This window comes from Prionailurus bengalensis, chromosome A3 (assembly GCF_016509475.1).
Source record: "Prionailurus bengalensis isolate Pbe53 chromosome A3, Fcat_Pben_1.1_paternal_pri, whole genome shotgun sequence".
Taxonomy (NCBI): Eukaryota; Metazoa; Chordata; class Mammalia; order Carnivora; family Felidae; genus Prionailurus; species Prionailurus bengalensis.
Genome location: NC_057354.1, coordinates 42,705,143 through 42,721,417, shown reverse-complemented (window position 1 = coordinate 42,721,417; position 16,275 = coordinate 42,705,143). Strand labels below are relative to the sequence as shown.

The 16,275-nt window shown below is 45.8% G+C and overlaps 1 protein-coding gene across 1 annotated transcript in view; it reads right to left on the bottom strand.

Annotated features, from left to right (window-relative positions):
• The window catches only part of PCSK2 (proprotein convertase subtilisin/kexin type 2), a 274,633-nt gene that overhangs the window by 113,047 nt on the left and 145,311 nt on the right, over positions 1 to 16,275 (bottom strand). The window contains exons 4-5 of the mRNA XM_043602927.1: positions 14,214 to 14,322; positions 5,377 to 5,414 (exon numbers count right to left, since the gene is read on the bottom strand). Of these exons, the coding sequence (XP_043458862.1) occupies positions 5,377 to 5,414; positions 14,214 to 14,322 (147 nt within the window). The remainder of the gene's footprint in view (positions 1 to 5,376; positions 5,415 to 14,213; positions 14,323 to 16,275) is intronic.

The following is a 16,275-nucleotide window of genomic DNA, read 5'->3' as shown; positions in this document are numbered from 1 at the left end:
TATGGTGGTCACCACCTGGGGACTGCAGCGTAAAGTGATGAACAGCCCTGCCTGCCTGCCCCTCACCTGTTAGATACATCCCACACCTGTGTCCTCACTGACTCGGACTCCTCTGGAGAACAACCCTGCCTGGTTTCCCTCTTCCTCTGGGGCTTGCATATAGCAGGCCCAACACACAGAGATTCAACTGGGTTCGAGCACACATCCAGACCGTTTGCACAGAGAGAACAGGAACTCTGCTTTTGACTCGGTCTAAAATTGTTTCTTGGCTAATAGTCATTCCATGTTATTACTGTCGGGATGGAGAAAGGAGGATTTTAATCATTTGGAATAGTGAGCATTGACCAGGGGGACTGGATCCCTCGGATTAAATTCAATCACAGAACCATAGAGTAATAATAAAAGAAGTGTCTCTTATTATCCTTTGCCCCTAACAATCAACAGATTCACTGTAGATTTGTTGAATTAAATTAGCACTAATGACTTACATTTATATACTGATTTTTAGTTTTCAAACGATTTCAATTCTCAGTTTGAATAGAGAGAACACTGGAGTACCAGCATCCTCAAATTTGTCTCTTTAATATACAGAATAAAGAAGCTTTGAAAATAATTCTGCTTTGGGAAACATTTTGCCTGATTTGGTTATCAAGCAATTTTTGTCATAGCCATCTAAGAACCTCTGATAGAGCTTTCCCTTCTCATTGCAAATAATCAGTAGCAAGAGGGAATTTTCTCCACACAATACATTCCTGTTAATTGTAAACCCTTAATACATTTAAGGGTCATTAACCCATGTGAATGTTGCCAGAACCAGGCCTATATGACCTTTGGCCTGTCACCCATGTCCCTGCTGAGCTCTGCCCAGCTGCCTGCACGACGTCTCTTTGTCAAGGGCTTTCTCTGAGACCCTGGAAGGTAGGAGGTGCTAGAATGTTCACATCCACATCCCTAGGACCAGCCTTCAACTAATGACTGATGGGAGTTGATGTACAAAAACCCAGCCCTGGCCCACATATTCTACTCCATCTCCTGGATTCCCCAGTGAGCTTGAGTTGGAGCCTCTCCCCATGGTGACTTTGATAACACACCATCTATGGCCTGCCTTCCCTTCCGTATCTCATCCCCCCCTCTCTCGTTGCTTCCTAGAATCACCTCCCAAATAAACTACTTGCACTCTGACTCTTGTCTCAGGGTCTGCTTCTGGAGAAACCCAAACACAGACCTTCCCAAAGCACATTTCACTAGAAGCGCTGGGCAAACTCATCACATCCGAGCCATTAAGTCACCTAACAAAGTGTGACGCTGCCTGTTAATCCTTTACTCAAACAATTTTTGAGTTTATCACCGTCCACTGATTTCATTGCTCTCCCGGGCAGCTCTCCTCCACTTGCCATTCTCATTCTCTTAATTATAGTGTAAAATTTTTAATTAAAAATAAAGAAGATAAATTTGGTTGGTTAGTAGCTTCAAAGTTGTCACTCCCAACTCTACACAGGGCGAGAGAGACGCTGACTGGAGCAAGCCAGTTCAAGTTCAAGTTCTCCACTGAGAAATTTAGAAGGAGATCTCTGGATGCTGTTTTTTCACCTGTACCAATGACGTGGAAACACTTCACAGCCAGGCATAATTATATATGATTTTTTGGTAAGATTCCAAGTGTTTGATAAATGTTGAAGACTCGGACCTTCCTCTGGATGGAGGCTGTCAAAACGTGCAGTTTTGGACAGAACTCACGTGTTCTGTTCTATTCTTAGGTGATGTCTAGTTTAAGTTTACAGGAGATAGTGTCATCTCCTCGACAACATCCCCACCAAATGGCCATCAACCCTCCCCTTGACCATTTTCAGATATGGAGAACTCATTATTTCCCAGGAGACCTAACTCCTTTGATTAATAACCTCAACGACTGGACAGTTCTTCCTCTGACTGAACTATACTCTTTGTCCTGCACTTGTGGGCGGGGATTTTCTTGGGAGAAAGTGCTGAATAAGTTGAATGTCTCATTCCTCATGGAGAATTTGAAATATTTAAAAATGTATCTAATGTGCCTCTTACTTACCGTTTTCTCCCCAGTTTTTTCGGCTGTCCTGAGTATGTCATGGTTGGGAGTCCCTCAAGCATCCTTGTCACTATCTGTCATTCTCCCTCTCTCTGACGGCCATTGGAAGCAAACTCGTCCAATAATTGAGGGTTGGGATGTTTAAACTATTTTTTTTTTAGTTTGTGTATTTATTTTGAGAGAAAGAGAGAGAGAGAGAGAGAAGAGACAGAAAGAGAGAGAGAGTAGGGAAGGGGCAGAAAGAGGAGGGGAGAAAGAATCCCAAGCAGGCTCCGTGTCGTTCGCACAAAGCCCGATGCAGGGCTCAATCTCACGAGCCATGAGATCACGACCTGAGCTGAAATCAAGTGTTGGATGCTTAATGGACTGAGCCACCCAGGGACCCCAAGGACTAGGATGTTTAAATAAATCACAGCATAAGACAATACTATGTAGCCCTCATAATCATGTTTTGAAGACTATTTACTACTATAAAAATATTTACAACTTATCAAGTGGAAGAGGGGTGCTGTACATGCAACAGAGCCCGATTTCATTAAAAAATACACACAGAGAAGTGAAAGCCCAAGACATGCTAAAATATTAAGAATGGTGCCATGGCTGCTTTTGAGTCTGTATCGTGATTTGTCCAAGTTTTCTACAGAGAACATGTATGTATTTTTTAATCGGAATTTTTTTTTTGAAAGAAAGAAAACAAAATAAAAAAGAACACAATGCTCATAGAAGCCATAGAGTTGTTCAGGTATATATTCTGATATTGCAGAATAGAGGGGAGCTTGGCACCTCCCTCCATGGATGTTTCATTTTCCAATTTCAGATCTGGGTTTCTGGCAGATGAACCCTGCTGTTGATTAGCGTTGTACCTGCCATTCATCAGAGCCCCCGGGGATTGTTTTCCCATGTGAATTACTATCTCTTTGGACTCTGGCAACTGGCATTGGGGGCAGCCTGTCCCAGAAGCACAAGGGCGGGGTGGAGGTGGGGGAGAAGGGAGGGGTGCCTAGGTCACTCTCCATGTGAGTAACCTCAGGATGTTTCCATAGTGTAGTGATTCCATAGTGTAGCGTTTCCCTTGCGCAGTGTCCATTCATCGGACACAGAAGTGACCTGCAGAGGGCCTGGATTGGCTGGAGGCAGGCAAGGCACTGACAGCCGCCAGCCCGTCTGACAGCCACTCCACCTCGAGGTCCTACGAGCTGTAAGATGCAGTAACATTGGTTTGTGGAAACGAATAGAACCCTATTTGGCAGCTCTGCAGGGTGCTGGGTCCTGGAGATGGGGGGAAGCTTAGCAGCCTGTGAAAAGAATATAAATGCCTCTGTGTGCAGAGAGTGGCCCTCTGAGGAGGAACCGGATGCCCCTGCAGACTATCATCCCTGCCATCTCTTCCTAAGGAAAGGCCTCTGGGTGTTAGAGCCTTGGAGAACACGCAACACACGCCTTTCCCACTCTCTCCTTCTGAGAACTCTTTAGGGCCCTGCAGTTATTGGGGAGGCAGAGGAAGGGAGGTCATTGGAGGAGGCGGAGGAGGCAGATGAGGCCGTGCATGGAGGCAGAGGAGGGGCGTCTGGGTGGCTTAGTTGGTTGAGCGTCTGACTTCGGCTCAGGTCATGATCTTACAGTTCATGAGTTCGAGCCCCGTGTCAGGCTCTGTGCTAAGAGCTTGGAGCCTGGAGCCTGCTTTGGATTCTGTGTGTGTGTGTGTGTGTGTGTCTCTCTCTCTGCCCCTCCCCTGCTTGTGTGCACATGTTCTCTCTGTCTCTCAAAAATAAATGAACATTAAAAAAATTTTTTTTTTTAATTTACAAAATTTAAGAAGGCAGAGGAACAGCCAGGGAGTCAGCTCCATGTACTTGCAGTGGGGGAAGGTCACAGAGAGGAGGCGGGAACTGTTTCCTCAGACACAGCAGATGGGTGCTGAGACAGAATCTGCAGCTCCCAGGCCGTTTCTTAGTGTCTTCTCTGCAGAGGTGGATTCTCCTTTTTGGGAATAAAACTCTGATTTAATTTCTGTCCTTTCTTTCTGGGGGCATATTGGTTGGACTGTACCAATGGTTCATTTAACTTTTCTTTAAATTCTTTTCTTTAAAAAATTTTTTTAAAAACATTATTTATTTTGAGAGAGAGAGAGAGAGAACAAGCAAGGGAGGGGCAGGGAGAGAGGGACAGAGAATCCCAAGCACGCTCTGTGCTGTTAGCACACAGCCCGATGTGGGGCTCAAACTCACAAACTGTGAGATCATGACCTAAGCCGAAATCAAGAGTTGGACGTTTAACTGACTGAGCCACCCAAACGCCCCCAACCCTTTAAAAAAATTATTATTCCAAAAGATAGTCCAAAGTATACTCCTTAGATTTGTAAGACCCATGAAGCAAATAGAAGCTCAGCACATCGGTGCTTCCTTTCCTGATGCCTAATGCACTAAACAGATGATAAACTTTGTTCTCTCTTTGCAGTGTGGACACACATACCTTCTAGGATGAATAACCCAGAACGTTGATCTCCCAACGCTTCTGCTTGTTAACAATCTTTACCTAAGTCTACATTCTTCCAACTATGAGTCTCTTAAGCTAACTAAAGTAACATTGAAAAAAAGCCCTTAGATCTGGAGGTTATAGGAAAAGTACAGCTTAGTAATAGTTTGGATAATTTCAAGCAGACACAGCAGTGCTTGACTAGGATGCTCCCTGGGGTTAACATAAAGCAATCTCTTCATGTTGAAAGGGTTTGCAGGTTTCATCAGGAAAGCAGTGTTTGATTTGCTATGTAAGAAGTTAGAGCACGTGGGTCTAGCTCAACAGTGTTTATTACGATTTTCTGTTCATATGTCTTACTCGTCAAGAGATACCAAATGGTGTGCTCAGCGTTGCAGGGGAAAGTCGGGGTGGGGTGCTCCTAAGCACAAAAACAATAAAAAAAGATGACGTCCTTGCTTTCATAAAGCTATGGTTGCGATGTGAGGTGCCCTTCTTTTTGGCTTTTTGCGATTGTTTTTATCCAGCGAGGACCCAAACGGCTCATTTCCACCCTTCAATTCAATATCCTCATCGAGAGCAGATGGGAAACCTTGCCGAGGCTCTCTCTTCTTCGCCTCTCCCTTGTCTCTTGGCTCTGTTCTTTCAGACCCCAAGTTTCCTTATCATCTTCTCACAAAGCCACTACCGTTACCTGCTGCCAGGCTCCACGCTTTGTCCCTTTGCTTCGGGCCTGAGCTGAGGCTCCAAGAGGGGCCGGGCTAGCGTGCAGGTGTGCGCATGCGTGCATGTGTTTCTGTGTGTGTGCCCCCCGCCCGTGCAGATCGGCTGGTACTTACATAGTTCGAGGCCAGGTCCGGGTGCAGGTAGTCAATCCCTGTGAAAAGAGCACCACAAGATGAAAGGTTAATACCTGCCACTGTGTCCTCCGGAAAGTTGCTCAAGAAAGTACCCTCCTGGTGGGGCTGGCGCCAGGACAGTTGGACGGGGTGAGCCCCTGTGCCTTAGTCCCAGGCTTGCGTTTCCGTTCCCGAGTGAGGGTGGGGCGTACCCACCAGATGCGTCAGAGGGGCGAAGCCAGTTAAAGCTGGGGCCCTGGGATAAGACTTTTGACATAAATGTCAGTACTAAGGGGCTTAGTGGCTGCAAGATGGATGGTTCATCAGAGCAGCGATCTAAGATTTGTGAAAATCCTGACATTTCCAAAGCACCAGCAGACATTTCTTTTGAAATGAAAGTGGCCCTGGGGAGGAAAAACGATTATTATTTAACAGGGTACAGACAGCCATGGATTAGGGGAGTGTTCTCTGGCAAGGAGATAATAAGAGGAACACAGGCTGCGTGGGAAAAGGCGATTAGGCAGAGAGCAAATGTCTTCAGATGAAGTGTCCTGGGTGGGAGCTGATGCTTGTCTCTGTGGAACGTGGCTTTCCAGGAAGCCCGAGACTTCAGCCTCCCTGCACCAGCCCCATGCTTTCTCCTGGACGTGGCCTGTCTTGTTGCCCAAGATGGGTTATAAGGGTAGAATTACGAGCACCGGCGCATTCCATCACAGGTGAACCTCAGCAAGCACGTGGAAATTCAAGGCCACACTGGAACTCTCGTCCAGGTCTGCAGAGCCGTAGAACCTTTGCAGCAGTTACACCTGAACATCCGGCCCTTTGCAAAACCGGCCAGGTTCCTGCACCACCTGACATAATGGTCACGCGTGTAGGTTTTGGAGTCAAAGACCCGAGTTTGGATCTCAGCAGTGCCGCCAGCTGGCCTGGTGACTTCAGGCCAAGTGCTTGGCCTCTCTGAGCTTGTTTTCTTCTCCACCAAGTGGGGGTGTGATCAGTGGCATTAGCTCCATTGACATTCAGTAGCTCTGTTGGGTTTGCCATATTTAAAAGCTAGAGGTATCACTCAGTGCCTCCGATAGGTAGCATCTTCCCTGCAAGCACACTGAGGCCTGGCTGCTGTTACAGCTTTGCCCCATGTAAAAAAGAACCAGTATCAGGATGTTTATCTCAAAAAAAGAAATCTTCCTTTGTTTTCTTCTGGTTACGCAAGAAATTTCTGGACTGGGAGTCACCATTCTACAGAACATATGTTACATTTTGCTGCTGAAATTTTGACATGTGAAGGGTTCAAATGGCTGCCTCCTATAGTCTAAGAGAGTATAGCCTATCACTTACCACCCACCATCCTCCTCCTCCCACCCCCTCCCCCCCCAACGATTGTGCAAGGACAGGGGTTAGAAGATTCAAAGACTAGGGGCGCCTGGGTGTCCCAGTTGGGTAAGCGTCCTACTTCAGCTCAGGTCATCACCTCACGGTTGGGGAGTTTGAGTCCCACATCGGGTTCTGCACTGTCTGTGCAGAGCCTCCCTGGGATTCTGTCTCTCCCTTTCTCTCTGCCCCTCCCTGACTTGCGTGCAATCTCTCTCTCTCAAAATAAATAAATAAACTTTTTTTTTTTTTTTTAAGAAGATCCAGAGACTCATATTTTAAAGGTTGCAAGCCCTGTCCTGGACCCTAATTCAGAAATAGTCCCTTTCAGCTGTGGGATGGGTTGGGGATGAGCACAAGCTATGGAGACCAGCAGATCCAGTTATTTTCTAGGCTCAGACACTATAATAATTGTGAGGCTTCAGCCAGGCGGCATCATCTCCCGGAGCTTCCGTTTCCTCATCTTTGAAACAGGAATATTATGTACCTTGCAAAGCAGCGTTCAAGATGAGGGCCGATTCGTTGAAAGTGTTTAGCATGTAGTAAACACCCGATAAGTTATATTTACGGTCATCACCCTTAATAGCATCACCTACCACATCATTAGAGTCCTGTGGATAATTCAGAAGAGCAGAAATAGTTTTAAAAATCTCCTTGGTCTTAGAATATTGTGTTGAAGTCAGATTGTTGTACATATTTGTTGCAGTTGGTTATGGTTTGTGAACTCAATATCAGGCAAAATATTTTGTAACATATAGATAAGTTAAACATAGACGTGCACACAGAGAATATGTTTCTTTTTCTAGCAGGGGGTCAATTTTTTTTGGCATAATTATACTTCTTAAGCTTATTTCTTTAGTGATGTCTACACCTCACGTGGGGCTGGAACTCCAGACCCTGAGATCAAGAGTTGCATGCTCTGCTGATTATGCCAGTCCGGGAGCCCGGCATAATTGTCCTTCTATTCATGCTCATACTGTGTAAGAAGATCCTGGTGTATGTATAGCCACACCTACACCTCGGGAAAGCCAGCTACAAGCCTCCCACCCAGACACTCTGAGGCAGAAGCATCCAGTACGCACAATCCCAGATAATACACCTCCCCAACAAATCAAGCTGACTTAGACACCTGGGTATTTCCCCTGAGGGGGTGCACTGTTCTTGGAAGAACTCCAATACAAGGTCGAGGTGCAGAACGGATGGAGTGAGCTCCTATTCCATGCAGGGAGTCAGTTTTTATTTTTATTAAAAAATTTTTTTTTTCCAACGTTTATTTATTTTTGGGACAGAGAGAGACAGAGCATGAACGGGGGAGGGGCAGAGAGAGAGGGAGACACAGAATCAGAAACAGGCTCTAGCCTCTGAGCCATCAGCCCAGAGCCTGACGCGGGGCTCGAACTCGCGGACCGCGAGATCGTGACCTGGCTGAAGTCGGATGCCTAACCAACTGCGCCACCCAGGCGCCCCCAAAAAAAATTTTTTTAAGGGGCCCCTGGGTGGCTCAGTCAGTTAGGCGTCCGACTTCGGCTCAGGTCATGATCTCATGGTTTGTGAGTTTGAGGCCCGCGTCTGGCTCTGACAGCTGACAGCTGACAGCTCAGAGTCTGGACCCTGCTTCTGTGTCTCCCTCACTCTCTGCCCCTCGAGAGAGAGACAGATAGACAGAGCGAGCCAGCAGGGTAGGGGTAGAGAGGGAGGGAGAGAGAGAATCCCAATCAGGCTCCAAACAGTGCGAAGCCCGATGCGGGGCTAGAATCCACGAACCGTGAGATCGTGACCTGAGCTGAAGCCAAGAGTTGGACGCTTAACTGACTGAGCCACCCAGGGAGTCAGTTTTTAAAACACGATTCCGTGTTCTGATAGTGCAAGTCGTCTGGATCAGAAATTTTCTGAGAAATAGTAGTCTATTCTCTGTGAAAGGAAAATATCAAGGCAGAGAGATAAGAGACCTGAAGGAAATTAAAATTAAAATAAGATAAAATTTGCCTAATTAAAATGAAGGATCTTGAATTAGGTTGAGGGGAAGACTAAGTGTTAAGTCAGAATAGATACAGTCTTTGGTCTAAGAAAGAAGAGATTATTGATAGAACCATGAGGGATGACAGACATGATTCAAAAAAGAAACAACGAACTAAATGAAGCATGAAAATAACGGTCTGGTAATTAAAGAGTATTTTAATATTTTTGTATATTTGATTATCTTTTCAGGTGGAATGTACTGAATACATTTTCTCAGTCAGCTCTTATTCATGTTTTATTTCTTGTATTATTAATGTATTCATTTTTATTCTTCACTCATTGGTTTATTTCCAGCAGTGAATGCCGGGCACTATGTAGGTCCTGGAAAATCATAGACTGTGTAGACACAGAATCTGAACTGTTCAACTATGTATGGCTCCCAGTCTACAGGGGGGACCAGCTCATTGCCAGCCAATCACAACGCGCTGTGGTATGCAAATGACAATTACTTGGTTATATTTTACATTAGTATCCTGTCATCAGTGTCAGCGTTTTGAGAAAGTCTAATCCACAATAGTCCAAATTCTCGGGAAGCTCTGATGGTTCTGAAGACCTCGGGGAATTACCAAGGAGCTCCATGTACATATTCCTAGTTATAGTTCCTAGTTAGTAGTTTGGTTGAGACGTATAACAATACCACACACCTCCTTTGGAGGTAGGTGTGTTTTCTCCTCTTTCATCTGAGTGGGCTACAACTGCTTCTACCGATAAGATGTTGCATGACTTTCAAGGCGAGGTCAGAAAAGGCCAGACATCTTCCACCAGTTCCCTTTAGACACTGGTCCACTTGGGGGAAGCCAGCTGCCACGGAAGAAGCCCATATGTCGGCCCGTGGTATGAAAGGCTCAGCTGAGCTACAGGAGCCAACGTCAACGGCCAGCTATGGGAAGGAGCCATGGACGTCCACCCTAGCTGAGCCTTTGGATGACTGCAGCCCAGCCAACATCTGCCCACAACTGTCTGATAAGCCTCGAATGAGAAGTGCCCAGACTGGCTCTCCCTGAGTTCCTGTGCCACAAAATCATGAGCAAAATAAAGAGTAATCTAAGCTGCTAAAGGTTGGTGTCATTCGTTACACAAGAATAATGACTGGAACAGATACACCAATGGCCCTTCTGAGAACCATGAAACCCAACTTAGGGGAGAAAGCACTGCTTTCCTATGTGATGCAGACTTCTAACTCTCTTGGGAAAGTGTGGCTGACTGCCTGGTCCTTAAGCTTGGACCTCCATTTAAAAGGAGGAGATCCCACTCACAAAGACCCACCAGGGGGCAGAGTCAAGGGGTGGGCTTCAAGCACTGAAGATGGTGGTTCAGATCAGTTTGGGTAATTTTTTTGTCTCCCTAAACCTTAGTTTCTTCATCTGCAAAATGTGGGTAATAGTACGAATCTTAGAGGATAATTGTGACTGTGTTTCAAAATTGTCAGGCAGTGCCTAGTACACAGTGAGCACTCAAGGAATGTTAGTTTCCATTGTTATTTCAGCTTGAAGTTCTCTCTGACCCTGCCTCTCTGGCCCTCAGTCTTACTTCCTTGGCTCCATCTGATGTTGACTAATGGCCTTGACTCCTGCCTTCGCTGACCATCTTTGACCCTGAAAGCCTGCACCTGTCCTGAATTGTGCCGGTGATGGCTGGTGGCTCCTATCCATCTCTGTGTCTTGTTATGGCCACATCCTGTTTTCCAGCTCAAGTTTCCAACGTGAAACAACTCTATTTGCAACAAAGGGGCTGAGTTGTTATCATTACGTGGGGTCCTTGCTGACATCTACATACATGCCCAGAACATCAAAGCAAACCCTTAAGAAATGCTTTCTGCCCCTTTGAGCCGCAGCTAACCGTGGAGGTATCTCCTATTGATGTGTAGTGTATGGAAATGACATTAAGTTGCATCGCAATGAAAGTAGGAGATACCTGTTTTAAACGTTTATTTTGAGAGAGAGTGAGAGAACACAAGCCGGGGAGGGGCAGAGACAGAGGGAGAGGAAGAATCCCAAGCAGTCTCCGTGCTATCAGTGCCGAGCCTGACGTGGGGCTGGATCCCATGCCTGTGAGATCACGATCTGAGCTGAAATCAAGAGTCGATGCTTAACTGACTGAGCCACCCAGGCGCCCGAAAGCAGATATTTATTGAGCATGTATTGAGTCATTGGATTTGGCAGAGAGGATGTTGGCCCAGTTCTGAGTTGTGCAACCAGAGAGCATAAATGGCTTTTAAAACTGAGCTGTCTATAGATTGACTCTTCCACATGCAGATAATCAAATTATTTCCCATGGAGGCCAAAATAAAGAGCCAAAGATTATAAAATATGATGTTTATTTTGCTCTTAGGTATGAAGGTCAGTATCTGTGTCTGTCTTTACCTTGGTTGGGAATGATATCTTGCTAAGCAAATATCTGGGAAATGATACCATACCATCCACTGATGCTCCCAGCCTCACCATAGTGCTTCCCATTCTAGGTGTTAGGGCAGAGGTGCCCAATGACACGGTGACAGCTGCTAAGCATCGTCCTCGTTGCATAGGAGGCCACTCGTGTCTCAAATGTGTTCGTCTTGCTATTCCACAGCGGATTTGGAGAATGGCTTGGTAGTATTTCTCTTCTTCAGTTACCATACTGAATAAGCATGTGCTGAATTAAAGACGGTCACAAATCCTTCGTTTCTTTCCACAGCCAGGGTGTGGAACCTATTCCCCCTCCTCTGGGATCTAGCCCTGTTCATCCAACAGAAGTGGCAGAGTGATGCTTGCTCATTCCATGTCCAGCCTACAGGTGGCCTGGAAGCTTCCACTTCTCATTTCTTAGAATGAACATTGGGTCCCTAAGCCATCTGTAAGAAATCCAACCACCTTGCTGGGGAGACCGTGTCGAGAGGAGAGGTCCTGGCACTACGTGGAGCGGAAGGGAGGCCGAGCCGTTTGAGCATCCCAGTCAAGCCTCCAGTCGACACTGGCCCCAGTTGCATTCTGACCCCAGCTGCGTAAAAGACCCCAGGGAGACCAATAACAGAACTTTCCAGCTGAGCCAGGTCAACCCACAGAACTGTGAGAGAGAACAGCGGGGTGGTTGTGTTAAGCCACTCAATTTTGGGGTGATTTGTTCTGTAGCAGTAGATGACCAAAAGAGCGGAGAAGTTAGGAGTTTAAATGGGGGGGTGGGTGGGCAGAGAGTTCAGTTCTGGGGGGATTCCCAAAGGCTACTAAAGCAGAAGAAATAATATCAAACAGTAAACTCTGCTGAGACTTTCTTTCTAAATTTTTTTTTAATGTTTATTTTTGAGAGACACAGAGAGAGAGAGAGACAGAGCATGAGAGAGAGAGGGGAAGACAGAGAGGGAGACACAGAATCCGAAGCAGGCTCTGGGCTGTCAGCATGGAGCCCGATGCGGGGCTTGAACTCATGAACTGTGAGATCGTGACCTGAGCTGAAGTTGGATGCTCAACCAACTGAGCCACCCAGGTGGCCCAAGACTTTCTTTCCTAAAGGGTTTGGCTTCTCAAGCCAGGAAAGATGGATCAGAGTCAGGGCTCATCCTCCCCCTTTCTTCCAGTAAAGAAAGAATTCTGACATGGGCAGCACGGGCTGTTGGAATTTTTCTAGGAGCAATGTGCCTGTCTGTGGCTACCGCAGTGCCACTTTTAGGGTGCCCCTCGAGTCCCCCAGATGCTGTGTGATTACAATATATCCTAGGCAGACTTCCCCCAGACGTAGGTGCCTCTTTCTCCCGGGTGAGCTGGCTTAGCCACTTTTGGTTTCCAAAGCATTAGGAAGGAAGAAACAGTCATAAGCTCCCAACATCCAAGTTCACATGTGTACTCTCTCCTGCAGAGCTCCTTTCTTCTTGTGAAAGCCCTCGGCCACCGGAGAAAGCTTTTACATCCACTTCAAAACCTCTCACACATCAGAAAACACGAGGCATTGTTTTTCTGTGGATATTTAATGAGACTGTGCGAAGACAGCACCAATTCTAAGCATGCCGGCTCCCTGTGTCACCATTAATTTGGCTTCAAAGGCTTGCTTTGGAGAGCATAGTGTTCTTTGAGGCGCTTCAGAAGGGAAAGGCTCCATTGTTTCATCTCTGTATAGGCTTTCTGTGTAATTGCGTCAGTAGAGCACAGCCGCACAGGGGAGCTTTTCCTGGAGGATCCAGGCGGCTGATGAAGGACCAGAGTATCTCCCCAGTGATATGACCACAGGGCAGAGATTCTCCAGGACCTTGGCAGAGCCAAGGACACGTATAGTTACAAAAACACCAATTCATCAAACGCATTGGTTTTTGTATCACAAACTATAGGAAATAGTTTGTCTGGCAGGCATAGGGGGTAAAATAACATCTTATAGGGGGCATATGTCATAAAATGTCAAAGTCTGCTTTACCAGGGTTCATTCTGAAAGTAGCAATAAAGTCGAAATTTCTCCAGACTCCAATCCTGTTACCAAAAAGCTATTTTGTGGATGTAAAACCACACCGTGTAATAGAACTTTCTGTGATGATAGTAAAGTTGAATTGAATTTCAGCAGCCGCTAGCTAGCCCCTTGTGGTCATTGAGGACTTGAAATGAGGCTAAGGTGATTGAGGAATTGAATTTTTAATTTGATTTGGCTTTAATTAATTTAAACTTCAGTGTAAATTCCACATATGGTCAGTGGCTATTGCACTAGACTGTGGAACTGGAGAAATAGATGATAAACACAAATGGGTTTAGAAGATACTGGAGGTAAGGTATAAACAGTGGCTCAATAAGAAATTACAGGTCAGGGGCACCTGGGTGGCACAGTCGGTTAAGCGTCCGACTTCAGCCAGGTCACGATCTCGCGGCCTGTGAGTTCAAGCCCCGCGTCAGGCTCTGGGCTGATGGCTCAGAGCCTGGAGCCTGTTTCCAATTCTGTGTCTCCCTCTCTCTCTGCCCCTCCCCCGTTCATGCTCTGTCTCTCTCTGTCCCCAAAATAAATAAATGTTGAAAAAAAAAATTAAAAAGAAATTACAGGTCAGTGATGGTCAGTTTTCCTTCATTCATTTTTTTTTTTTCTCTATTAATCCAATAAATATTTGTTAAAGGCATCCTGAAGTTTGAGGACCACTGATCTGGAGAAAGGGAAGGATTTTGCCACAATATAGATGGTGGTTTAGTTTAGCAGCATCTCCAAAACAGTGAATCTTTCTTAAAAAAATTTGTTTTAACATTTATTTATTTTTGAGAGAGACAGAGAAAGCAAGCAGGGGAGGGGCAGAGAAAGGGAGACAGAGAATCTGAAACAGGCTCCGCCCTGGGAGCGCAGAGCCCAGTGAGGAGCTCAAACTCACAAACTGTGAGATCATGACCTGAGCCGAAATCAAGAGTTGGACGCTTAACTGACTGAGCCCCCAAACAGTGAATCTTTTATATTGCAAAGGCATGCAAAGACACACTTGCTTCCAAATGATGCAAAGGCTTTGAAATACTCACCATCATCCATAATTCCAATGGTGACACCTTTCCCTGTGTATCCCAGCTCCCAAGCTTCTGCCACATTCAAATCAAGGCCAGGAGTGCCATCGGCTTGCCCTGTGTTGATCTGGTTCAGGAATTCCAAAGCAGAGAATCTTGTTAGTCTGGTGCAGTAAAGCACCTGTCTAAATGTTTGCAGCTGTCTGGTATTCCAGGGCCTACTCAAAGGCCGAGTCTTCCAGGAAACCATACTTTCGGATGTTTCCCCATCCACCTCTTCCAGCCTTCTCCCTCCATTTTTTTAAATGTACATAATTGACCGTTTCTATGTTATGTAATTATGCAAACACAGTTTCAATCCCTCTATCTCTTGCATTTTAATGTTTATTTATTTTTTGAGAGAGAGAGAGCGAGAGCGAGCGCATGGGGGAGGGGCAGAGAGTGGGAGACACAGAATCCAAAGTAGGCCCCAGGCTCCAGGCTGTCAGCACAGAGCCTCATGCGGGGCTTGAACTCGTAATCATGCCCTAAGCCTAATCAGACACTTAACTGACTGAGCCACCCAGGCGCCCCTCAATCCTTCCATCTCTTATGATTGGATTGCTATCCTTAAACTCCTTAAAGCTGCTATTGCAAGAAACTCTCCAATTTGGAATTAAATGCTCACTCTTGTAGTCCTTATTTATACCTCATATTTTGAATTTAGCACATACTTTCTTGGATTATTCTTATTTGAATGTGATTTCCTTGCTCAATAACGATATGCTTTGCCAGAGAGAGCACATCCTATTTACCTTTAATTTCAGTACCACCACACCAAATCTTGCTTAAAAATGTCTGAGGAACTGATTAAAGATAGTTGGTTCACTTTTAGTGCTTGTTCTAATGGAGGAAAACAGTCCTTTCCCTAAAAAAAATTCAAAAAAGGAAACAAAGGAATTCCAGATAAATAGGTTCACTGCCTTCTTTTCATGCATCTTTGTCCTGTGCAGATTTTCTCAAAGATGAGTTGTGGAAACAGCGCAGTCAGAATTTGTATCGGCAGAAGCCCACAGTGACCCGTTGCTAAAACGCTGTGTGGATGTCATTAGCGCTTTTTGCAAAAACGACTGGTCTTCCAGGCACATGTTAAGATTACACTCTCTATTACTTTGGAAGTTAGTAGAATGCCCACGTGACTGGTTTTGGCCAATGGAATGTGAGCTCGGGCGTCATTTGTCACATCCAGGCAGAAGCCTTAGGGCGCCAGTGTGTGCCCTGCTCCTTCCCCTTGTTGAGGTGCTCTTGAGAGCAGGGGTCGAGATGGAGCTGAAATGGAGACTGGGTCCATGAGGAAATAGGAAGTGTTGGACGTATAGTGAGTGGGCAACAGCTTCAATTTGTTAAGCCAGTGTGATTTGGGGGTTGGTTGTGATTGCAAGACCCATGGTAGCCTAACCTGATTAACACACAGAAGCCTTTTTCACTTGCCCAGATCAGATTTGTGGGATTCCATGCCAAAAAGCCAAGGGCACAGTCGAGCTGTGAAGATCCAAGAGGTAAGTTGTGATGCATTCCCATAAAAGTATCAGTCCACAGGGCTATAATTTAGTCTTCTTTCCTGCTCATCACCTTTTGATCTTAAATAAGGTGAAGCATCACTCATATTTTAAAATTACTCACTCCTTTCCCCTCAAGATGGCCTGCAGATAGATTGGTTTAGAGGCTCTGAGTCTCTTTTAAATATAACCCAACCTGTCCAAATGGGCCACGGAGGACGCTGGTGGGCCAGAAAATATTCACTTCACCTGACAGATTGGACGCCCAGGCCTTGAATCCTGCATCAGTGAAGCACCATGGATGTGACTTCCTGCCATTATTTTAGGAAGAACTAACGGATGCTACTTTCATTGCTTTGGTCTTTGAGCTCTCTTGCTTGTCCCTTGTGAAGTCGCCTGATTCTTTCTCTTATGCCTGTGGTTTCATTATGTCCTCCCATCACTCTGCCTGTTGAAACCCTTGGATTACTCCTCCTAGACCCTTGACTCAACTTCTGCATGATTTTGCAAGTCTCCCCTCATGCGCTGGTGTGCTTTTTCAG